Source organism: Parasteatoda tepidariorum, chromosome 7 (assembly GCF_043381705.1).
Source record: "Parasteatoda tepidariorum isolate YZ-2023 chromosome 7, CAS_Ptep_4.0, whole genome shotgun sequence".
Classification (NCBI taxonomy): Eukaryota; Metazoa; Arthropoda; class Arachnida; order Araneae; family Theridiidae; genus Parasteatoda; species Parasteatoda tepidariorum.
This window is the reverse complement of record NC_092210.1, coordinates 1,593,408-1,620,846: the sequence shown is the minus strand read 5'-3', so window position 1 is coordinate 1,620,846 and position 27,439 is coordinate 1,593,408. Positions and strand designations below refer to the sequence as shown.

Sequence of the window (27,439 nt, the reverse complement as noted above, 5' to 3'; positions counted from 1 at the left end):
AAGAAATTTCAACTATTCTTGAATGTGTCACATCATTTGAAAATGGAATTGCCTCAAGTTTTTTTTCTCTGTTCCAATCTACAAACTAATTCAACCATCTCCAGCGCACATGGCTTAATTAACGTCTCTCCAATAGTATGCGGTTTCTTGCTTTTAGCAATATGATATGCAACTTTGAGAGATGCCTCAACCAGAGGTTTTTGTGGAATACCAAATCCAAGTTTGTCTAATGTTCCAGATTTCAAAAACTAGGCTCTCTTCTTAGTAAAAAATTCTAGCTCTAGTAACCTGAACAAGGTGTCAAATGTACGTAGCTTGATAGGGGATAACAAAAATAGTACAGCGGACGTCATCAGGGGGTTGCCCCTGATGTTGCAAATTGTAAGTGGAGGATGTTAAAAATATGACAGGGATATTAGAGGGCTGTGGGCAGTCCGTACTGAATTTGGGGTATCTCGATCACCTAGTTTCAAATATGTATGTATTTTCACCTTTTAGAAAGAAAAAAAGATCAATGCTATTTCAATATTATTGATCCAAACGTTTTAAAAATTAGGAGTAGTCGGTGGACCCCCAAAATATGACCCATGGACCCCTAAGGGGTCCATGAACCACAGGTTAAGAAACACTTCTCTAAATGCTAAGCCCCTTATACTTACAAATTTGACCATTGCAATAACCCGTTTTAGGACATTGTGATAATATTCTGTTTCTTTTCTTAATTGGTTCTGAAGCTGCTTGTCTAAAACAGATCTGTTTTCTTTTAGTGTCAACCACACTAACATTGATTTCTTTATGTTCATTAGAATTTTTATGCTTTTCTAAGCAAGCTCCTATGTGTTTCCAATCAGAAAATCCGGTTGTGTATTGAGAAGGGATTTTAGAAAAAATTTGCAAGTCAGACAAAAAACAGTACCAACCATGGTTGAATAACATAACCAAGATTTTTCCAGTGATTGACCCTTTTTCATTTTAATGGAATACCTATTTGAAAATGTTCTGTTTTGTTCTTTGTATTTCTTTATTAAAACTGAAAAAATATTTTTCGGATCTTTATTTCGAAAGTCAGCCATTTCATGTGAGAAAATGTCATTAATAAAATCATTATTTAGAAATTCTGGCCACAAGCCCACGTCAACATATTTCTCAGACTTAATATTCTCTAAATTTCTTTCCACCTCGGTATTACCGTCCTCTTGCTGAACACCAATATAGTTTTCAGTGGGATCAGAGGGTTGCTGGTAGTCAAGACTTGGCACATTTTCATCACTTGTATTTTGTTCCTGGTGTTGCGATTTTCTGCTCCCTTCAAATAGATTCTCTTCGGATAAGTTCCCTTCCTTTTCACTTGTTAATAAATTTGTAGCTATTTCATTCTCGTTTTTACGTTTTAATTTGAAAAAAAATTTCAATTTTTGCACATTTCTTTCTTTCCTTTTCTCGATCTAACTGTAATTTCCGTTTCTCAGCTCCACTTTTATATTTTCTACCAGACATATTATAAAATAAGACTTTGATATTTTTCTGAAAATTAACAATGAACTTGATAATTTTCTGGTAATAAGCAGGGAACGAGATAATCTATGTAATATTGTTCTTCACGTCACATTTTAATACTTTGTAATGAGTGCAGTAATTCGTAAATTATCATTGAAAATCGATTAAAAAGTTCATTTAGTATTGAAAAAATACATTAAAAGCAAAAAAAAAAAACATGATTTATTATTCTTTTTACTTACCAACTAAGAGCAGGAAATCTTTTCTTATACTGATTATGTACTTTCAATTATAAGTAAAATAAGAGAAAGGTCCGGTCTTTATAACTTTTAAGTTATCATTCATTAGTAAACTAAACAAGTTTGTCCCTTTGACGACAAGAACAGAAGTGCGGAAGAAGAAAAAAATTACGTCGGGCGTTAAGCGGCGTGGCCCCCGTAATAGACGCGAAAAAATACACTGACCAAAAACAAGCGACGGGGAATTCGCCGTTCCGTTCGATAGACGCGCACATGCGTGGGTTGATTGATCTCAGGGTTGCCAACCTTATTATAGTTTTTTTTTTAATATAAGATATTTTTTTTAATTCAAAATATCACCTATTGTTTTCAGTGGGGACTGGGGCCCTTTGTATCCACGGGGCCCTGGGCTGCAGCCCAAAGAGCCCATACGTAGATCCGCCCATGTGAGGCGCAAACATAAACAATAAGATGCGAAAGGAAAGACAAAGTGTTAATTGACAAGTGTAATATTTACACTTGTCAATTACAATAACTATTCAAAATTGCATCCACCTGTAGTGATACATGCTTGACAGTGTCGGTGAAGCTTTTTTTTCCCCATAAAAAAATCGAGGTCGATAAATCGGGAGATCTGGTTGGTGAAGGGACTGGTTCACTACGACCAATCCATTGCGCCTCTTGCGTGGCATTCAGATAAGTGCGCACATTAATGCTGAAGAGGGCTGGTTTCCCGTCATGCTGAAACCACATGTGGTTACGAATCTCGAACGGAACATCCTGCAGTAGTTCTGGATTCCAGAAAAATAAGATAACATGCGTCATTAAGTCGCGTCAGACAGGGTTAGTCCTACGTCATCAACGACGTCACTAGCTCTCTTCGTTCCAAACTTTGTTTTGAACGGAGCAAACAATATGGCGTTTCTCATGTAGTTAAAAGTGGGTCAACTAAATCTTTGAATATATTAATATAGAGTCGAATTTAACCACTGAAATGGCAAGAAAAAGTGTTGCATATATTAATATTATGTTAATCTCTTTTTATGATATTAATTGAAGTAGCTTATTAATTGTAAATGATTATGAAAACTTTTTATATGTATGATTGGGAGAATTTGTAATTAATATTTACCATATAAATTGTAGTTATAATATGGAAATCGGAAATTTGTGCATCTTATTATTTGGAAAATGTTATTTCTAATTTATGTTTAATTTTTCTTAAAATATGTATATTATATTAAATAAATTTTTTTTTATAATATTGAGACAACTTATTAATTGTAAATAATAATGAAAATTTAAAAACAAATTAAAAAGTTATGTAAGGAGCATGAATAAAGTCAGATAAGTTAGTGAAAATTATAAAGCATTTAAGATACACGTTTTTAAAATAGTAAATTTACCAATAAATTTGAGCTAAAATGATAGGAAGTAAAAAAAAAAAATTTATGTAAACAAAAGAGTTGACAGGTCTTAAAACATATTTACAACCAAATTATGAAATAAATTTGGATGACTTGAATGTTACGTTCACTATAACAAATAAAATATTACTATGAAGGTAATTTAAAAAATTTTGATTTAGAATGTCAAATGCAAATTTTATTCTATAAAAAGTGATAACAGTAACATTTTCCAAATATAAAATCTGTATAACTAAATATGTATACATGCATTAAAGAGTTAAGTTTCTAAATTAAAAAATTTCTTAAAAATTTGAATTATCTTTATTTGAAATGCATGCGAAATTAATATTATTAAATAAGTAAAATTTAAACACCTATGTGAATACATAGATTAATAAATATGAATGTTAAATAAAAGTTTATGTATGGGATAAGTATGTTTTAAAGAATTCTAAAAAAATTCATGTTGCACTTTCTTATCGAATAAAATAGGAATCTGAGATTTTAAGATAAATTCATATATAACACCTAAAAAAAATTGTTCCTCTCACATTTTAAAATGAAAATTAGAAATTTAAAATTCTAAAATAATTTAGCTATTCTATATATTAAAATTCTGGAAACTATACATAGTATTGACCCTTTTAACATAACACTACACTGCACTATCATAACACTACACATTAACATAGCACTACACTAGTAACGTTAAGAATAATCTAATATTAATTATCTAATAATAAGGTATCTTAATTTTCTCAAAAAATTAATGCATAAAACTATTGTTAAAAACTAATTAATGATGATGTTGACAAATATAAACAAGAAAAAATCTCAAGTCAAAATAAATCTCAGTTTAAACAAAAACTCTGTGCATATTTAACAATATGTATACATATTAAATAAGTTAGTAACACAATTTATTCCTATTTAGTTGTTAGAAACTAAAGCTAATGAGAATTAGCAGCAATAATCAGAAATTCTTAAGCAAACAAAGTTTACAATAACTACAAATTTAATCATCAGATATAATTAAATAAACAGACATTAGTATTGATAAATACAATCTAATTATAGATTAAAAATTACAAAACGTTTTAAAACAATGCATGCCTATCTATAACTAAAGAAAAAAATAATATTTAGATCAAGAATATGTAACAAATTCTAAATAAAATAAGACATTATTATAAACATAAAACAAGAGTTAAAAATATTGACGCTTAAATTTTAATACATCAAAATTAAAGATAAATTGACCATTTTGAAACTTTTTTTTATAGCATTTAATGCACTTAACTCGTAAAATCTACTGATACCCCGTATAAGGAAAACTACTTAAATTAGGAATAAGTCCCTTAGAAGCGCTATATAAATTTATTTATTTCAATAATAAACTAAAAATCTTGCCGTCTTAAATTTACATAGGAAATGCCATTGAAATGGTTCGTTCGAAAAAATGTTTGGAACGCGTTTGGAAGGAGGCGGGGTTTGACGTCATAAAATACGTCATCACTGTCCCTGTCCTCCAGCCCACACATTCACACAGAATCTTTGTTGATAATCATGTGGTCGCGTTGCATTGGGGTCTTGGTTTTCCGCACGTGGGAATTGGGCGCATTAAAGACACCCTCGCGTGTAAACGTCGCCTCATCTGTAAATAGCACATGAGCTATGAAGTTTGACTGCAGCGCACATTGCTGTACCACCAAGGGCGCCGGCAGGGGGGCGCAAGGAGGTGCACTTGCACCCCTCGCTTTTTTTTAAACAATTAAAGAGATACCGAAAAACAATTTAGTTATAAAAAATTTTTATTAAAAATATTTTTATTCAAAAACAAATAATTAAGTAATTATTTGTTTTAATTAATGGAATTTTAATCGTCTTGTTTGCTGTCCAAATCTGTTTATAAATTTTTCAATGAATTCTGAGTCATCTTATCTGAGTCATAACTTATGCGCACTGAGCATGCACAAACTACTTAATCTCTAGTAAGACATTGTAGACTGATTCCATGTTTTGATGCGTCGCATTGTACTAAAAGTGCACGTAGTAGCTGGAAGAGTTAGGCCAATTTTGATTGCCTCCGCTGCAGATGGGTAAAACGGTGTGGCCTCAATTGGCACTCGAATTCTGGGGAGAGACCGGTTTCATGCCTTTGGCCCTTCTCTCTTCTTTCTCCTCCTCTTTTCAGTTGTATAGGAATGTACTACGATATTTTCCCTTTTCTTAATATTTTACCTTTTCATTTAATAAAGATATTTTTTAAAATTTCCGTGATGCTTTGCTTTAGAACTATGTTTAATGTAGTGTTCAGTTCCATATAGTTTTCCAGCTTAAAAGATTTTAATCCACATGAAAATCAAGAGAGAAACTAACGTACTTCCTTCCTCTATGACTCTCCATACGATGATGGGGAAAGCATGTGAAGTGTTGCCATAGGTAGAGAGTTCTGCTCTACGCCACCTGCCACAGCCCACTTCGATCGCCAATAACTAAATCGATGTATTCGAGGGATTCGAAAGAATTTCTCTATTTCTCCACATTTTCGTACCACGTTGTAGCTTCAGTGATGAAATTCGATGAGAGCAGATCTTTATACATATTATATACGTGTCTTCTAAAACTTCAAGATGTGACGCTTTGTCCATTTTGCTCATTGCATTCGGATGAAGCTGTAAGAGTGAAAATGCTTTTCTTTGTGTAGAAGAAAAACGGTCTTTCCACGAAGATATAATAGAGTCCAAATAAGGAATAAAGATTGATTTCCTGAAAAATTCTTTTGCGTTTTCAGAAGGCACATTCGATCTATAAACTTGTCTAGATGCCCCTCGAGATCGATTCATTTCAATGCCTAATTCTTCGCAAATATGTTCTGCTTTCGTGAAAATTACAGTAAACTCTTCAGAAGCATTGTTTTGATGAGTTTGCAGCACATCTATCAATTTGACTACGTAATCAGTTACTTCTTTTAGATCTGTGTTTACTTTTTGCAACTGATGACACACAGGTTCAAGTTTGGCAGAATAAGTAGCAATAACAAAAAGTGAAACAATGTATGTTGGCGTTGCAGCAGCTGATAAAAGTATATTAGCTTTCACTTTGGTGTTTTTGTTTGCCGCTTTTTCTCTAAGGTCCTTAAAAGCTTTTAAAATTGTAACGAACTTTTCAGAAAATCGTCTGATACTCTTGTACTTTTCCGACCAGCGTGTTTCACAGATTTTGGCAAAATTTGCAAGTACAAGAAATTGTACCTTTTTATAAATATTTTGTTAACAATGAAGAAATGAATTTTGAAAAAAATTAACAGATGAAAGTATATGTAATAACAAAACAAAATGTAATAATAGAATATTTTGTAATTTTTTTTTATTTGGGGGGGGGAGGGTTGCACCCCCTTTAATATTTTTCTGCCGGAGCCCTTGTGTACCACCCACTTTCTGAAGTTCAGACGGAGAGGACATCCTGTCAGATTCAAGGCTTGTACTCCCTGAAAATGGAAAAGGTGTATGCTATTTTCATCTAACACTCTACAAATAGTCTGATCACTCACACTTACGCTCTTGGACTCGGGCCTATCAGCCGCAACGTTTAAGAGGCTTTCTTCCAGGCTTCAAGTGCGTAATGCTCTTTGTCGATCAGTTTCATGTCTGGTGACGTGGAACGAACCTGTTTCACTATGTTGACGATGTAACCGCTGAAAAATTCTGCAATCCGGTATTGGTCGATCAGGAAACTGCGCGTGATAATTAGTTGCGCAGTTCCGCCGTTACCATTTGCACGGCCGTCTGCTTTTTCAGCATACGTTAAGTCTCCCCTATTGTGATGCATCATGTTGAATGGCTGATCTACTATACTCTACTGGCAACTCCATTTCTTTTTTATTTCTCCTATTTATGCCTCACTTGAGGTCATACATTCCTATACAATAAATAATTGTCACAATGACTTGTACCTACCCATAAATTTTGTACCATGAAATTGAGATCGCACTGTATATATTGATAAGCAGTTAATAGACTACTGTTAAATTTCTTTGGTACCACTACTTTTTTCCACAATTTATTATTTGTTTTCTTGGTAATTATTTTACAATAAAAGTTGTTTTTGGCCCTTTTGAGACACTATCTAACCCCTCAATAATGAGTACTCGGTTGCAGTGATCCTACCCGTTTTTTAACTTATGTTATTTCATAAACTTATGATGAGCAACTAAGTTCATTCGATTGTTCATTTATAGTGGACACATTTTGCAGGTATAAATGTTAAAACTTTTTTTAATCTGTGTGATAATTTCAGAAAAACGTAACTTTTAATTAAAAACTAAGTAATAAATGATATAAAGGAGTGTTAAATATTTCAGAAAAGATTCCAAAAAAGAAAAAAAGAAAGAAAAAAAAATAAGAAAAAATAAGAAAAGGGATTCCAAAAAAAAACAAGCACATCAAAAAGTGAATCGGTTACTCAGAAATGCCAACTTTTAAATGCAATTTGCTTCAAAATTCAGAAAATAAAAAAGATAAACATAAAATATTCGAAATCTAATGTCTTAAAAATTCGTTATAGGGAAAATTTCACTTCGAAATATGTAGACCATTTTGAATGTTATTAAACGATAAAAATAAAAGTCATTTTTTTACAGATTCAAGTTCTGCATTAAGTAGTGAATCTTGTTATTAAAACATTAAAAAAAATTAATAACAATTTCATAATAATAATAAGATTCTACACTGAAGCAAAGAAAGAATAATTTTAAATTACAACAAAAATGTTTACGAGTTTTTCAAGCACATCATGTTGCTCTTAAAGTTTCTAAATTAAATTTATCATATGGGTCAGCTGAGGAAAAAAAAAAGATTTTTAATGAAAAGCATGCTATTCAGATCCATAGTGTGACATTTTCAATAATAAGTAACGATAACAAATAACATGATAACATTTATCACCTCAAGACAAATATTTCATTATAGAATATTAATGTATGGTATAATTTATGTTACATACATTATATTTTATAACATAAAACATTAAAAGAAACGCGAAGAAACATTTAAATGAAGCTATAAGTAGGTACAATGCATTTAATGTAGATTGTTTTAGTTTAATTTTATTATAAAAGAGTGCATCACATGTGAAATACTGAACTGAGAGAAATAAAAATAACCTAATCCGATAAGTATCGATTTCAAACTTTTCTTTTTTCCATTCTTTGGTGACTATCAGAATTTATCAAGGAAATTAAACTGTGATTGCAGTATCACTCAATTAGTTTAAGTGATACTCAGAATTTATGAATTCAATACAATAAATATGGCTAAAATTTATAAATATGACAATGTCTGCAACATTTGTCCAAACTTTGGAAGAAATAATATCATTTATAAATGAATGAAAAGTGAAAAAACTGACATTTCACGTTAGTAAATGTACAAACTTCTGCCATGCTACAAAATATAGTAGAATGAAATAGAAATACTACGTCACTGATTACGTCGACAAAAGATCCAATCAAAATTTCGTTTTTGTTTGAGTAGTGGTAAGGATAGGTATTATGCTTCCCGGTACAAACAAACAATATCCGTGAAATGAAAAGTTTTTACCAAAACAATGATATTCGCTCGGGGCCGTGCAGCTTTTGCGTGTTTTATTTAAAACAACCGATATTCTCGACGCACAGTTAGCAAAACAATTTTACAAATAAATTCTCATTCTTTCTTCTGCAATGATACGGGGAACAATGGTAATTACTGATTGATTTTCAAAAACTGCCCCCGTTTCATAAATCGTCATGTACTAATTACTTTATTTCAGATTTAATTTCTCCATTTAATGTATGTACCAAATTTTATAACTTTCTATTAAAACACAAAGATAGTAGTTTTAATTGTAACGGACAGTAATGGAATTTTGACGACCATTTAGTATTTGTAATTATTTCAAGCCTTTTAACTACTGCTTGTTTATTTTATCTTTTTAGAGAAAGGTTGATAAATATTGGCCGGAAGAATTTGAAAAGTATGGTAATATTACAGTGACTTTGATTTCAAAACACGAATTTGAAAAAATGCATCATGTTGTACGGACATTTTCTGTAACAAAGGTAATCATAATTCGCAATCATTTTAAAATGCTCTTTCCCAATTAATCTTTTTTTTTTTTTTTTTACAGTTTATCATGAAAAAGTATATAATAAAAATATAATAGTAGTCAGACAGTTTTTTACACTTTTTTATTGGTCGGAAAATCACATGGCAGGATCAAATTTTCCCTCGTTGACTTTCATATTTTTTCTATTGTCATCAGGATAAAATTAATAAAACTCACTCAAGTACAGGGTTATGCAAATGCTGTAAGTCTGTTATCATTGTATTAACATTAATTTCATTTAATAATAGTTCGCGGATCATATCGATGAAAGTACAATATAGATACGCATAAATTGTGTTTTTCTAGTTTTATGGATGAAAACGTCAATTTGTTTTTCTGAAACTTGTTACTTTCCTGATTTATGAATAAAAACGATAAATGTGGCTCATCATGCTTCCTTCATTTATAGCAGATTGCAGGCCTGTTACTTATCAGGAAAATATTAAATGCCAGCAGTAAAAAAGTTTTTTTTTTTATTTGGAAGAAATTTACTACCAGTAACTACTATTAACTGTAACAATGTGTATTTAATTGGAAGAAGTTTAACAAATAAATACATATCTTAAAATTTAAGGTATAAAATAACTGTAATCAGACATAGTTAAAATTCCCGAGCGATATTTTCAATAGTTACTTTCTTTAAAACTGCATATGCTTTTTATTCTCTGACTAATTTTTTAACTTCTAAACTGTTAAAAGGCATTTCTCGAGTCTGCGTACAAGAAGCAATTTCTAGAAATTTTGTAAAAATAAGTTTTTCGGTCAATAATCTGCACTTATTTTCTTCTTTCTGAAATGTACATAAATAACGTTAGCCTTAATTATTTTCATTTAAATGTATAACATGTTAATACCAGTCTTTCAGCAAAAAGATTTTTTTATTTCCTATGAGCTGCACAATCTGTCTTGCCGATGAGCAGACTTAGTGGGTTCCCCAGAGGCGGTATCCACTCTTTCAGGACCACCACAATGGGTGAGATACCGTTGGTCATGTTAAGTTGGACGTCTAGTTGGATGCTAAAGTGCACTAGGAATTTAATTTTGCCGAAATTGCCAAAAGTCAATAAGGCACTCCAGGGATCTTTTACATGCCGCATAATCATACGACATGGCCGCTGAGGATTTTCTGCATCCAGTTAAAAGATAGAAAAATCTGTTTAACGAGTTTATAAAAAAAAACAGTTCGTTAACATTTTCATTCCTTTTCTAAATCATTAATATTGTAAACTATATTATCTAGTGTGAGCTCTTTTAAAAAGTCTTGTTTTTAACAACACATAGTAATAGTGTCAAAAGAACGTGAGGGAAAAAAGCTATAAAATATCATTATCCAGGCTGTCATTTTCCTGACACTGAATGCCACGAAATAATTGAAAACTACAAAATGTCTGCAAACTACACAGTTCTCTATAAAAGTATTAATTAGCTTAACTAAATTAATAATTGAAAAAACAATTCCGAAGATTTTAACTTGAAATTTTTTTCTGATAATTACCTTATATATGTTTATTTCAAAGCATACAATATATATTAATAATTTAAGGGCGATATTATTAATTTAAGGATAAAATTTCAAAGGCTCAAAGATGAAATGAAATTTGAAATTATTGAAAAATAGAAGTGATAAACAGTGTAGATGATACACTGTAAAAAATTTCGGATTAAATTATCGTTCTAAGTATTCAGCGAGCCAGTACTTTTTATTATAAAATCTATTTTAACCGGAATACGTTAGGGCAGTGTTCCCCAACCTTTTTATCACCGCGGACCTGTCAACGTTTGATAATTTTACCGCGGCCTGCTGAGGGAGGGGGGAGTTGATTGTTTATATTTTAGATTATTTTTATTTATTAATTTAATTTAATTGTATTTAAACATGCCTTCAAAATAAAATACAGTTTCAAGAAAAAATAAATATAAAATTATTTAACATTTTAACTTACTAGAACGTTAAATCAATCAGAACCTTGAGCTTGTTTCTTTGCAATGAGACGGTTTCATCTGGGGGTAATCGGAGACAATGATACTTTACAAACATTAAAAAATTTATGTCACTACCTTCGGGGGTTCCTTTTTTTAAATAAATAAAATTTTAATGGAACACAGATATTTTTTATTTTGGATATATACCTAGGAATTTGAATTCAGCTTCAATAAAATGGACGGCCCGGTACCATTTGATCCACGGACCAGTACCGGTCCGCGGACCGGAGGTTGGGGAACACTGCGTTAGGGCACAAAAAAACCTGAAACACCGTAATTTTTGCAGTGATAATTACAGCAAAATCACTGAATGACTCTAATTAAATAAATATTTCTGTGAAAAAGGATTTTACAGTAAAATAGATTTTAAGGATGATGTACCTAAAGTGTTGGTGATCCAAAGTTTTTTTTTTTTGCAGTGTAACAACCAAACTAATTTTCAATCAAGGATATAAGAAAAGCTTTTTCGAAATCTAAAAAATCAATAACGAAAAATTTTGGCTTAAAAATATCGAAACCCGTTTGATTGCTTAAAAAATTTGAGAAAGGTCAAGACCTTTTTTTTCAGCAGTCGCCGTGGTTTTTGCTTTTTAGACCCCTTTTCCTCAATAAATATTCACCCTATCTTGATAAACTTTTTTCATCTTTCTTTGCTTCATCAATTTTCAACGCCTAAATTATTTACTTTAATTCTGAACACTCTGTAAAGTCGTAATAAATACAAACCTATAGAAAAAATGTTAGATATTGCTTTATGGACTGTAGCACAACTTTTAACGTATGATAAAAAATCTCAAAATTTTTGCGTAATATAGAATTCTATAGTTTTTGAAATTTTGGAATAAATTGTTTTATCTTATTAAGCGAATTATTTGTATTTTTAGGAAGGTGAAAGCACTTCTCGCAGTGTACGTCACTTTCATTACACTGGCTGGCCGGATCACATGGTTCCTACGGAGACATTGCCACTAGTTGCACTTATTCAACAAACCCGGAGATACAAACCTGACAACAAAGCTCCCATTGTTGTTCACTGCAGGTAAAGAATATTTTGTTGTGATAGGGTCGTTCTAATAAACCCCATGGACGCAATAGAATCTCGCTTCAATGGTTGTTAGTGGGTGGGTGACCACTCTGATCAGGTCTGCGAAGATACTCTCCTCGTTAAACTCTATCGCAAAGTGCTCGGCTTCAAGTACAGAAACAGGGGCCATTCCCAGGTGAAGACTAAATTTTAAAAATAATCAGATCATGTGCCATAAACTCAAATTTTTTTTATTCGTGTTTTGATATAAATTATATTATTCGAATTTTAGATGGCACACTGAATCTAATGTTTTGATTTATATATTAAATTTCCATTTTCCTGTTACAAAATAATATACACTGAAAATAATACATTTTGAAAGAAACTCTTTTATATACTTGAAATCACTATCAAAGATCTGCTTTTTTTTTTTTTTTTTTTTTTTTTTTTTTTTTTTTTTTTTTTTTTTTTTTAACGAAGCTATTGACGTTTGAACTTGAGCCAGTATTATCTAAACGTGTGAGCTCCAAGAAATTCAAAAGTTGCGAGGCCCCAGAAATTCAAAAGTTGCGAGACCCCAGAAATTCAAAAGTTGCGAGGCCCCAGAAATTCTNAAAAAAAAAATTTGAAGCAAAGAGAACAATAAATGAAGCGAATTTTGTTATATACATAATAATTGAAAAAAAAGAAGCAAAAAGAAAACAAATAAAGAAAATGTAAACGAGGACGAAATGTATAATGTAGGACAAAATCAAAAACTGTTAAACACTATCAAGATTACAGAAAAAGTCAGGTTTAATTAAAATTTTTATAAGGAGTCGTTTTCTGCTAGAAAATTCATTACGTTAATTAATTTAGAGTTTAATGTTTTATTTGTAAGAATTTTTTTTTTGCCAAATATGTAAATTATTAATGTTTGAAAGTCGTGTATGCCATGATATTGTGTAAAGACAAGTTGATAAGTAATGCTCTGGTGTACCTGGTTGACCACAGGTACAAAGGTTTGTATCCGAGATATGAAGGTAATGAAAGAAAGAAGGAAAAGGGCCGTGACCTGTTAGGAACCAGATGACTTGTTTAATTGGAATTGAATTAAAGTAGTTGACATTATTGATGATGTTAAACAGACGTCTTCCTCTATCGGAATTATTCCATTGGTTTTGCCAATTACTAGATAAAGATTTTTTAAGAGATTGTTTTAGGTGTGAAACAGGGAGAGGAAAGGAATAATTTTTAATGCTTTGTGTTGCTTTTTTGGCCAATTCGTCCGCTCTCTCATTACCTTCTTTATTGTTATGCGCTTTAATCCAAGAGATTTGAATCGCGGTGTCCATTAGTGCATGTTGAATGTCTTTGGTTATGAGGTTAGTTGATCCTGCGTCTTTAATTGATGTTATTGAGGCTTTAGAGTCTGACCAGATTATGTAATTTATTTGTCTGTTAAAGTTTGAGTTATTTTTGATGTGTTTTACACATTCTAATATTGCCAATTGTTCGGCCTGAAAAATAGAGTTGTTAATATCCAATGTGAAGGTTTGTGAATGAGCATTGTTAAGAAATGCGAATGCAGTGCCTGTTTCAGTTTTGGAACCGTCTGTGAAGAAGTTGGTATCTTTTCTAAAGTCGTAGTTACCTTGCTCAGTTAAAGAGATTTTGTTTTTTATATAATAAGATGGGTGATAAATTGGCACTTTTAATTTATTTTCATAGTCCTGATGATTATAACTTATCTGATGGAAGAATGCATTTTTTTTAATTTGAGTTAATGTTGTTGAGCATGACAAGAGCATAATCTGGTCTGGAAGGGGGGGAATATTTGTTAAAACATGAAGAGCTGCCGTGGGGGTAGAGTGGTATGCCCTGGTCATATTCAAAAGGAATTTGCGTTGAATCGAAATTAAGGTTCTAGATATCCGGGGTGAGATATTTTTTGCCCAAATATTGCAACCGTGTGCTAGAGAGGGGACTATTACTGTGTTATAAATGAGTTTTCTTGCTTTTTGATTTATTCCCCAAGATTTATTATTGATTTTGTAAAGAGAATTGAGAAGAGTGTTTGCCTTTTCTTTAAGGATATTGACATGAGGACCCCAATTCAATTTTTTATCGATTACAACTCCAAGGTACCTAAAATGATTTGTTTGCTTAATTTTTTCGTTGTTAATTTTGAAGATTGCACCCCTGTTAGTGTTGTAAAAATGTATATAGGCTGTTTTATCAATTGAAAGAGTTAAAGAATTGTTGGTGATCCAATTGTGAATACTATTTAGAGTTAGATTCGATACTTGTTCTAACTGCCTCCTAGAGTTGGCATATGTAAGAATTATCAAGTCGTCTGCAAAGGCTTGTATTATGGAATTTTCAAACTGCATTTTCAAAAGGTTATTAATTACTAAATTCCACGCAGTCGGTCCTATGCAAGACCCTTGTGGGCAGCCTTTTTGAATTGTTTTTGTTACATATCCCCGATTTGTTGCTAAGATGGCTTGCCTGTTCGTATTGATGCTTTCTATTATAAAACAAAGATTGGATGGGACTTGGTACATTGACAATTCTCTATTAATTAGATCATACTGGATATTGTCAAATGCCCCTTTGATGTCGAGCGATATTGCGGCGACGTGTTTGTGATTATTTTTTAAAAGTGATAGGTTATCTTTGAAATTTTCTAGAGCTATATTGACCGATTTACCAAATCTAAAACCGTATTGTAAATCAGACAGTGCGTTGAGTTTCTCTAAATGAAAAGTTAGTCTCTTAACGATTAATTTCTCTAGGAATTTACCCAAACAAGGAAGTAGTGTTATAGGACGATATGAAGATAAAACATTGGGATTTTTGCCTCTTTTAAGAAAAAGTAAAACTTGCCCTTTTTTGAAATGGTCAGGGAAGACTTCCAGAGTGAGACATTTGTTGAAAAAATTTAGGATAAGTGGACCGAAAAACATGAATAAGTTTTTTACAATTATATAATCAATGCCATCTATGCCTGGTGCTTTTTTGTTGTTTAGTGTTCTAAGAAGACGTTGAAGTTCATTGTGGTTGAAGGGAGGATCTGGATTTTTATTTTGATAGCTGTATTTGTTTTGTTGGATGACATTGTCATCCGGGAAAAGATTATGAAGAACATTCTTGGCCTCTTCTATTGGACAGTTAGTGTCATAAATCTGAGTTAAGATGGTCGGATAGGAGTTTGTTTTAAAAGATGACTTATAATGAGCTCCATGGGGATTTTTAATGCTTTCACAGAGATATTGCCAACTATTGTACTTTGCTTTGATAATTAGTTTTTTGTATTGTGCTCTTTTTTGCTTGTAAATAGCTTTATATTTTTTAATTTCTTCATCAAAATTTGATCTCTGAAAACGTCTTTTAATTGCTTGTAATTCTTTTTTGTGGATTGAAAGTTGTGCTGTCCACCAAGAAGTGTTTGTAGGACGATTGAAAAGTTTAAGTTTGTAGGAGTTTTTGCAGCTTAAGAAAATTTTACTAATGAGATTATTTGTAAAAATATTAAGATCCATAGGATTTTGTACGTTGTCTAGTTCAATGTTTAGATCTGGAATAAAGTTCGAGAAATGTTTTTTAAATTTATTATGATTTCCAAACTTAGTTTTAAACCTTGTGAAAGAGGAGAACGTATACTTGTTATTGATTTGTAATAAGATATATTTGTGGTCTGAATTACTTTCTATATCCAGAACATTCCAATTAGAAAAAGTTAAAATATCTATGTTATTTGTAAGAGTAAGATCTGGAAAAGATGAGGTTAAAGATGTTACGAAAGTCGGTAATGCTGGTTGTGAATTTAAAATTTTTAAGTTGTTGGATATGATAAAATCTAACAATACTTCTCCCCTTGCGTCGTTGTTTGAATAACCCCAGAAGCTGTGATGTGAATTGAAGTCTCCACAAATTATTGTTGGATAATTGTAGAAGTTTTTGTTACTGTAGTAAATTAGATCTTTCATTAGATTCAAGTCTGTGTCTGATGGAGAATTATAAAATGAGATTAGGATCAAGGGTGAATTATTTGAAGAGTTTATTGATATCGAAACAGAATCTTGAAGAGAATCTATCTGTAGGGGGCTTATTGATTTATTGGGTATAAAAATGACGGATTTTCCGTTTACTGAAGAAAATAATTTCCAGGAACTTGGATATCCAATTATGGAATCTTTTGGTTTGTATAGTTCCTGAAAACAGATTATGTCAATGTCAAGATCAACAACAGTTTTTTGCAATAAAAAGATGGCGGCTTTGCTTCTTTGAAGATTTATCTCTAATATATTAAGTTTATAAAGGTCGGTAGAGATTGTGAATTATTTAATATCATTAACGTAGGGATTATCCATTAGGTAAATTTAGAAAGAAATTCACAAATAATATATAAATTATATTGGGAAGCTTAAAAGCGAAATAATAAGAGAAAAGAAGAGGGAAAAAATATATCTATATAAAAAAATGAAGTTATTTTTTCTTTCTCCATAAAAAAAGAAAAAAAAAGAAAGAGTTAAAATAGTGAAAAAAGTTAAAGTGGATTAAATTATAGAAAAATAAGAGGGGTAAACATTGTAAAAATGAAATGTGAAATACAAAAACAAAAATATAAAAAGTAAAAGTTTGAAGAATGAAAAATCAGTGTTTGACCTATTGGCCGGAGCGTAGTTGTTTGAGTCTTTTGAGATAATAGGGACAGGTAGGCGAGGAAGCGGCATGAGCACAGTTGAAGTTGGTTCCATCATCATAGTTCGAATCACTACAATTTCGGCAGAATTCATCTTTGGAAGTACACTGGTTGGATGTGTGTCCATTTACGCCGCAGCGGGCACAGGTACTGACATTGTACTCACAATTATTTTGGTGATGACCAATTACTTGGCACTTTCTGCATCGAAGAAGGATGATACGTTTCTTGATGAAGAATTTCTGAAGACCAGCATAGAAAGTCTGTTGCTTCAGTAGTCTTTGAGATAGGCGATGGGTAGCTCGGATGACTAGATGCTGCTTATCCTGTTCCTTTTTGTGCGGGATGGATTTTTCAAATTTGATAGTGTCATAGTTTTCGTTGTAATCTCCATTGGTTTTAATGATTTCGATGATTTCCTCATTTGTGAAGCTCGTTGGTGTGTTCAATAAAATTAGCGAAGTGAGCCTTGTTTCTTTATCCTTATAATGGAGGCCTGATTCTTTAATTGATTGTATAGCATTTTCTTTTTGCGAATGACTGAGGAACTTCAGTTCAACAAGTTTTTCATTTCGGTATAATTTTTTAATAGGTAGTTTTGGTGCGGAATTTCCTAACTTTTGCAGTATATCCTTAGTAGATACATTTTCTGTAGATTCTATTACTATAGGTTTTGGTGGTTTACTCTGTATGGTTTTGTCGGTGGTTGTAGAAGTTGTAGATTTAAGGTCATCGATTTTTTGATTGATCTCAGTTAGTTGTCTTTCTATAGTGCTCAGATTCGTGTTTGCTGTAGTATCCGGTTTGGCAATAATCTGCAAAGATCTGCTGGAAGTTTTAAAGTTGTATAATTGCTTTAAAGAAGAACATAATTAAGAAGTGTTGTTACGGCCAATTTATAATAATGGCCACTTTCGAAAACAATTGGCCATTTTATCAAAAAGTTTTAATTATTAAAAAAATCATTGATATTATTAATGTATCCATACAAATTTTCCAAATCTCTCAAAAAAGGTTTTCTATAAAATCCTAGCTGAATATCCGTTTTTGTACGTTTTCGTATCAATCAGAACTAAAAAGAGCTCGACACAAAATCATGCTCGAAACGGAAAAACACTTAATCGAGCTAAATTAATTTATTTATTATTATTCCCAGAGTAGCTTTTCATGATTAAATTCACCAAAGTATGTTTTTAATAGTTCACAATAAGGATGAGTCACGCGCTAGTTTCTTTTTGCAGAATAAAATAATCAGTATACGAAGTCATGCACGAAACTGAAGGGCAACACAATTAATAAAGCTAAATTAATTCTAATATTATTATATGCTTTCCGGCAGCTTTACAGAATTAAAATCAGCATAGCTTCCAAATAAAGTATTCAATATCATTTAGCATAGCCAGGGTTCGTTGATTTAAATCAGCTTGATTTAAATCACGATTTAAATCATGATTTAAATCAAATGATTTTTTTAAAAAAATCATTGATTTAAATCAATTAATTTTTTTTATCGATATATATATTGATTTTAAAAGTTAAAAAACAGTGTTTTAAATTTTTGATACTTTTATTATTTTCTTTTCTTAGTATTAAAATTTAATTTAAATAAATTGCTGCATTAATTAATTTTAGTTAACGAAATTACTTTCTTGGTGTGTGTTAAATTCCAACACATTTGAATTACATTTTTAAAAATCTTTTGATTCTTGAGATTGAAAGTAAACATTTAATGCTGTCTTGATATAGACTTGCATAGCTGTAGAAAGTAATTAATAAACATGAATTTTTTTCAAGAAATAATACCAATTTAAAATTCTACCTTTTGAATGAAAAAGCGTGAATTAAAATCTAGATCATATTTTATTGGTGGAAAATGTATATTTCTGAAGCTTGAGATATTAAAAAGAAATTACCCTAATATGCCAAAAATAGAAAGAAAAAAAAAAGGAGCTGATGAATTCAGATGTTTTTTTCTTAATATAGTGTCATTCTTCCCTTTCAAACTCTTTCAAAGTCTATTTGATGCAATAGGGTTATTAACTGGTATTTTTTTCTCATAATATAATTACAGTATCTTTGATATTATCTAATTTTCAATAAAGAAATTTCGTAAAAAAAATTCCATTGAGTACATAGATTTTCAAATTTTTTTTTTTTTAAGCTTAACTTATCTATTTTGATATAGAATTAAAAATGAATATTATAAACACAGTCTGCTACATTTATTTTGTCATTTTAAAAATCAAGAGGAAAAAAAGAAAGAAATCACAATTTTAAATTTAAGTTATGGTTTGCTAACTGAAACGTTGTATTAGTAGTTAAAGTACAGGGGTCTGTCCAAGCCAAATTTACAAATTCAACTTTAGGAAAAATGATAGAAAAATCACACAAAATACTTTTTCTTAAAATTTTATTTTTGCGTCTCGTAAGAAACGATAAATCCATATTTTAACTATATTTGTGTTGATTTTTTAATATAATTTTTAATTTTCACAAAATAGGTACCTCTCAGAAAAACCCAGACAGACCCCTGAAGTATTCTTTAAATTCTCTATTTCATCTAGTCTTTAAATTTTAATCATGCATTTGTTTCAAAATGGTTGCTATGCATTCAAAGCCATGTATTATAATGAAAAGTTATTTTAGTTAGAGCTTCTAAAATATTGTTACAATATAGTTTTAATATTACGTTAATTTGATTAAACATTTAAAATTTTTTTTAATCGTAAATTAAAGTTCTTCTCTTCTTTAATCATAAATTAAAGTTACAGTGTATTTGAATAAAAATCAAAAAAATATGATTTAAATCAAAAAAATCCGATTTAAATCAAAAAAATCTGATTCTTTTGATTTTTTTTAAAAAAATCAAAAAAATCACGAACCCTGAGCATAGCCAACTCATGAGTTAAACTTCAGTGCATCTCTCTTTCGATAACACAGTATCTATAATAAAACTGCCCTGTAGTTATGCAATTTTAGTAAATTACCAAATTTACTAAACTAGTACTTTTGGTGCCTATTAAAACTGAACAGATTATCACAATTAATTAAGCATCATCGGTGTCAATAATAGCATTGTGGTGTAACTACAACTACGAAAATTAAACATCAATTCACTGTTATATGCTAACTTGTTTCAATCACGAGGTACCTTTTGATGGATGAAGGTAGGCAGGGTCGTTAACTCCGTCCCACAGCATGATGATTTTTATAACATTCTCTTACACGAACCTTTTATCCATTAATTTTGCTTTACAGAGTTTTTTTTTTATGCCAGTTTCCAAAATTAAGTGAGCACCATTGGCGTCCAAAATGATATGGCAATTTTTTACTTATCTCTTAAACGTTAATCCGTTTTAGTACATAACTTGTTATTTTTTTTTTTAACTAGTATCGATTACAAATATTAGTGAAGCATCATTGGCGTCAATAATATTTTGCTGATATAATGAATTGGTATCATTTCACGATTAATTTCTTTAGTACATAGCCTACTTTTTTTGCTTTAATTAATAACTATCACCAAAATTAAATACTAGCGTCAATAATTGTACGGTGATTTTTCATGCTTCACCTAAATAAGTTTGTACCATTTCTCGATTAATTTTACTTTTTAGTGAATAGCTTATTTTTTTAATTTCAGTTAGTACCTAATACCGAAGTTGTCGTCAATAATAGTATAGCGCTTTTTTTACGTTTCTGCTAAGCTAATTAGTAGTACTACTCCATCAATTTTGCTTTTCAGTACATAACTTTTTTTTACAAATACCGTAATGGTGTTTATGGATGGTGTTTTATAGTCAAGAAAGAGCCCTTTACCTCCCATATTTCTGGGTTACTATATCCGTTGGGTAATAATATCTGCCAATTTGTCTGACATTTTGGAGCGAAAGTTATATTGAAAAGTTACAAGTGCGTATTTGCGTAATCGATTTGCACAGTTTTTCGGAAATTTTGTACAAACCGAAACTTTTGTGTTCATTACAAAATTTATTACTTTTGGTATTTAAAGTAAAAAATATTATTATTACTAGATAGAAACACTTTATACACAGTTTTGGTTCTTTAATAATATTAAAATAAAAGGGAGGAGAATTAGTAAATTTATACTTGCATTATATTTAAGCTTACCTAAAATTGATCCTGGTTTTGGACAACTTATTCCTTCCTGTCTATCGGGAGGAAGATATTTCGAATAATATAATTTTGGGTTACCATCTTTTCTATTTACTTTAAGTTGAAAGTCTTCAAAAGGAAGAAATTTTTTGAAACCGCACTTTTTAACATTAGCTTACATGTATAGCAATGGTGCATTGTGGGGCCCCTATACGGACCTATAATATGGTCTATAATTCCCTAGAAATATTTTACAAGGTAGAACCATGGTATTATGGGCCAATTTGAACGGGAGATAGGGACATTTTTGAAATAGTACATTTTTAGATTTAAATTAAATCCTATTGCAAGATCCAGAGTTTGAATTTGTAAAAATACTCCCATTAATTTTTTTAGAACACAAATCACTTATTTCAGCATTTTGACGAAAGAATTTTAAAGGACAAGAAGAACAATATTGATAAATCCCAAAACGTAGGAAAGATCGCATAATTAATTGATATCTTATTACAAATTTAAACAAACCGTTTGAACTTCAAGCAATATATTGGCATAAGTAATGAGCCAAGATTTAAAAAAATTATCTGATCTGTTAGAGAATCAAAGTGGAATACAATAAGAAACAGGTAAATATTTATGTTTAACAAAACAAAGGGAAACACTTAAAAGTAAATACAAAACCTGGCGATTCTGATATAAGTTTGGCGAATACTTATTCAGCCGATCTTTAACCTTTATTTACCGGTTTTATATCCTAAAAACACTCAAAATTGCTAAATAAATTTTTGAATGGTATCTAAAGATCATATTTTAAATTAATATCTACTTAATAAATCCAATTTTCAATTAAAATTCTTATATTTGATTCATTGATAAATCTGTACAACCAAACACCAAAACTTATTAGATTATTTATTTAAAAAAAAAAAAAAAAAAAGCATAAACAAGCATTTAGAAACCATTTTTAACAACTTGAAATCGTTTATATATTACATATATAAGCAAATAAATTCAATAAATTATAAATAAAAGTTGCCAGTTATGTCGTCTTACCTATTTAAATATAATATAAATTAAGCAAATAATGAAAGGACAGTAAATAATGGAGAGAGTACAGAGGTTACCTCAAAAGCAGTGTACAAACTTGGAGGAGAATTAAAGATCATAGATAGGAGTATATAACAATAAACCAAAAAGGTGAAAAGATAGTAAACATGTGGCTTGAGAGGTAATAAAAGCTTAAAATTATTATTCGAAAAAAATTTGTTAATGTTAACAATATGAGAACTGCAAAAATTAATTCTGAATTATAATTTGCAAAATAAACTTTGTCTTGTTACTCTAATTAAATACTAACGTATGTACGGTGTTGCTTGCAATAACTGACGTCACTTACCTGTTCGTTGGAAATCCATCAATGATCAATAAATTATACCGATGGCAAACAATAAGATTATGTTTCTACTGGGATGAGAATATTTATTGTCTAATAGGAATGGTGCAAACTACAATTAACTGATTTATTCCTCTCAATGACATAGTTCAGCTTCTGGTTTAGACATCTCCATACTAATTTACTAACATAGTTCGTCCTTAGTACCATATTCACATTGATCATTAAATTTATCTGACATAACGGATAAAAAATAATTGCATATTAAAGAATGAGCAATGAACTTCTTTTTTAATGAGAGTGATAAACTATAAAACATCATTGGTTTTACCTTTAAAATAGTATTTAAGAATTTAAGAGAAAAAAAAAAAGAAAAAAAAAAAAAAAAAANAAAAAAAAAAAAAAAAAAAAAAAAAAAAAAAAAAAAAAAAAAAAGAACTATCTGTAGCTTAGAATTTTATCAATGGCTTGTTGGCGTGGAAAGAGTTGCAACCAATAAAAAAATATTCAATTTTTCAAACGATTTATTTGAAATTTTTGAACAATTCTTAGGACAGGAGGCTAAATTTAACCCATTAACCCACTGTCCAAATTTCCGGACGCTTGCATAAACGGAACTGAAGTTATAAGAGGGACACACACATACGCCCTACCACAAGCTCTTAATTTTATTCTTACTAATAACGTTTACAAATAATGAAATTAACGGTTTGAGTTTTTGAACTAATAATGCTACTTGAAATTTATTCAACTATTAATTATATTGATTAGATAATCTATTATATATAATTCTCTTACCTGACTCCCAGATTTTGGCTGTATTTCTTTTCTGCTGGTGGCAACAGTTTTCATACAACTAATTAAGATTCTTTTCTCAACACTTAAATATTTACTTTATTTTCTTCATATATACAGAGAACAGTCGACAAAGAATTCTGTTAGGTCAAAAAACATTTCGCTAAAAAAAGAACGAATTCTAAAAGAAATAAAAATAAACAACTTAAAAAATATAAATGCTGCTGCCAGCCATAGAATTTTTTGAAAGTCAACTTAGCAACATAATTCAAAATGACATAGAAGCGTAACTAGATCAAAATTATGATACCTGAGCGTTTGACATAACAAATCCTTCAATTCTATAAGTGTTGTATCGCCAAATGCCCGGATTAACAATTGTGTTTTTAAAGAAATTCCATAAAAAATTTTAAATAAAAAAACTTCTATCCAGCTACTTCTACAACTGCTTCTTGAGGAACTTGGCTCATTGATTTAAAATATTGTTTTAATTTTACAGTACTGACTTTATTTCGACTTACATTATTGCTATGACCCTCTTTCATTACATTTTACAACTTCATGCTAAATTTGAGGACTTAAGTTGTTTTGTGGTTGAATACTGACGTTTAAAAATGTGTACATAAAAGAAATAATATTTAGAGGTTAAGAGTAGCCTCAGAAAAATTTGAATTGTTGACACTGAATTTAATAATGGAAACAATCGCTTTTGTGAAAAATTGAATTGTATTGCTGACATCAAAACTAAAAATATTGTGTTTCAACTTAACAATACTACCTTAATTTTTACTTTAGAATTGCCTCGGAGAAATTTGAATTGTTAGCAATGACTTAAACAAAAAGTTTTATTTTAACTGACAAATACTATATTATAATTTTAACTTTTTCTATGACTATACTCATTTTCTTACTCTTTTCTTTGTTTTTTATACATTTTATATTTTTGTGATAAAATAAAAAACTTATAGTTGTTCTGCTTCTGAACACTGATGAAAACACAAAATGATGGGCTTCATCAACAATCAAAAATATATACATTTATTTTACAAATTCCATATTATTAAGGTGGCGCCCTTCAGAGAATTAAAAATACAAAATTATCTTCATCAAAGCCGATGCTTTACATCCGGCGTTCAGTGGCAGACTACTATTTCATATTGTTTTACAACACATGGCTTTAGCCCTCTGGTGGGAAAGACTTTAAAACAAAACTTACAACAGTTACTTTTCTCAACAACTGAAATTTAGAATAGTGTGATTAAGAAAAATATGTGAACTGTTTGCAATTTCAAACTAATATTGAAATGTACAGGTAACCGTCGTTGAACACTTGACCCAATTTTATGGGTTTACGACTACTGATGTTCAACTCCGCAACCTTGTAATTTTGAACCCAATCCAGAAGACAAGGGAACTCCTGGATCGAGTAATGAGAGAAATTTGCTTTCATAGAGAATTTTTTGATTAAACTAACCCGCGTTTGCGCTACATGGAGAGGAAGACAACGTGAACCTCCTACGGTTAGCCTGACGGCAAGGGGACCCATGATCCGCCTACCACTGAGGATATTTCACGTCAGCACTGTGGTCAGTGCAAGCTGGATGCGGAATTCGTATCGACCAGCCATCACTGGGATCGATCCCCTCATTGGAAGGATCCATCCCCTGAGTCATCGCGGCTCAATTATGAAGATTTGAAAAAGCAACTTTCTTCTACTCAAAACTGCAACTTCTACATGAAGATAATTACTATTAATTTTGTATTAATATTTACAAAAACAGCACATACTTATGTATTAGAATATATTGAAGATAATAAGCATGCAGCTGCATTTTAAATCAGTATTTTAAAAATAAAAGAAAACTTCACAGGCATTCTAACATCATGAATGCTATTATAATTTTTTTTCACGGTTTTTTCCAGTGTTTGACCTTAAAAAACACAACCTTGATAAAACCCATCATATTTGTATATAGGCAATTAATTTTTCGTAAATTGCATAATTATTAGTATAAGTATGTTAGTAAAGTAATATATATGCTTGATAAAAAAAAATTTCATTGGTTTCAAAAATATTAAAATGGAAATAAATGTTTCAAACACTCAAAAACAGACTTGCCAAGCGTTAAAGAGCGAAACACTTATGAATTGAAACTAAAAATGTAAAGTTGCCAAAGGACAGAAAAAGACTAGAAAAATTATAGTAAAAATGGTGAGAAACTAATGTTGCTAAGAAGGAATTTTGCCTTAATTCCAGGCCTTCAGGATGCGTTGATGTTACAAGGGTGGAAATAATTTCGGCACTGAATTTACGCTCAATATTCCAACAATGTGCGCAAATGACGATTCGTCGCAATCTCGGTAATCTATCATATTCTTTCATATCAAATTTTAACATTTTTCTGGTTTGTTTGATGTCACACTGGCTGTTTTGAGCTCTTGAAACATGTTCCTATTTGTTACCATTTTCACTTACTTCTTCAACTTTTTGGAATTTTTTTTTTCACTGTTGTTATTAGTAGTTAAAAATTATTTCTTTTTCAGCGCTGGTGTGGGAAGAACTGGAGTTGCAATCTTGATGGATATAATGATGCAAAAGGAAGGCATCGTTGATTTTCCTGCCGAATTAGATTATATGAGACAGCAGAGAGTTAGTGTTATTGAAACGAAGGTATATTTTTAGAATACTTTGTCAAAAGAGCCCTTTATTTTGTCGATTTGGCGCGATTTTGCGGACTGTCGCCGAGAGTAAGTTTAACGTTGATGATCAAAACAACTGAACGAAACAAATGAATAATATCTTAAGAAAGAAAATTAATAATTAACTATAAGAAACTTTTTGCTGATCGAAATAATTTAACATTTTAAATTTGGAAATTAATAATTGAAAAACAAAAGTTGCTGCTTGCAAAAATATATATTTTTTTTAAAGATCCCAAAGAGGAGGTACGATATTAGTATTTAATTGTAGTCTTCGAGGTCATACCACAAAAATTGAAAATAAGAAAAATTTGTATTTATTACATTTCTTCTTCCATTTTATTCAAATAAATAAATAAATAAATAAATAAATAAATAAATAAATAAAGCTTATACTATTATTTTGTACAAGACTTACAATATCCTTTAATTGTTTTGAGTAGTATATTTCAATTGCTCTTTCAACCGTCATTGCTGTGAAATTCTGCTTTGTTCTAAAAAACTCATTATTTTAATACAATATTATGATACGCGAATTTCGAATTCGCTAACTTGCTTTATTATTGCCGATTTCATTGTAAATGTAAGTAATGTTTTGGATCTTTTTTTTTTTTTTAAAGTATATATGACCAACAAATTCTTTGTGATTTTTAATGTTTCAACTCATGAATTAAGATCCCGTATATTTACTACAGTTTCATTACGACATGCGAGTTTTAAATCACTCATTTAAATAATCACTTTTTAACTCCCTTTTTTTGTCCGTTTTTATTGAAAATCTATGTTATTATTTAATTGTTTTTTTGGCAGTTTTTACGATTCAGTCCCTGGTTATTTTAAAAAGTTCGATTTTATTACGACATACGAATTTTAAATCATACATTCAAATAATTACTTATAGATGCTAATTTTATCGTAAATTAAAGAACTTTTTTTCAATTATTGCGTTAATAAATTTAAATAATCCTTTTTGATACCATTTATTTGCGCATATTTCTTCGTTAATATAAGTTATTTTTTAGGGAATTAGCGTCATTCATTTACACGTAGTTATTAGGATTTCGATATTTTAATACAATGTTAATGCAACAAGAAAAATGATAAAAGTAGAGAAAAACTGAATTTTTAAACTGCTTACTGTTTGTAATTTTGTTTTCAAATTTTTGTAGCATAGGAGATTTTTTAAAACGTTTCGTATTCATAAAACCTCTAAAAATTCAAGTAATAACATTAATACCTGAAGAATAATGCGAAATAAACATGGAATATTATTTTATACTATAATGGTTTTTTTCGGTTTTTGTTTATAAATTTTCCTTAATTAAAATATTTAATTCGATTAGATATTATCCATTAAAATGGATATGTATTTTCTTACACTTCATTCAATGAGCATTACAATTTTCATGATATATATATATATATATATATATATATACTAGAGGG

At 30.2% G+C, this 27,439-nt stretch overlaps 1 protein-coding gene across 1 annotated transcript in view; it reads left to right on the top strand.

Moving 5' to 3' along the window:
* LOC107441452 (receptor-type tyrosine-protein phosphatase T) overlaps positions 1-27,439 on the top strand; it is a 63,110-nt gene that overhangs the window by 28,498 nt on the left and 7,173 nt on the right. The window contains exons 7-9 of the mRNA XM_071182998.1: positions 9,123-9,245; positions 12,160-12,314; positions 25,838-25,964. Coding sequence (XP_071039099.1) covers positions 9,123-9,245; positions 12,160-12,314; positions 25,838-25,964 — 405 coding nt within the window. The remainder of the gene's footprint in view (positions 1-9,122; positions 9,246-12,159; positions 12,315-25,837; positions 25,965-27,439) is intronic.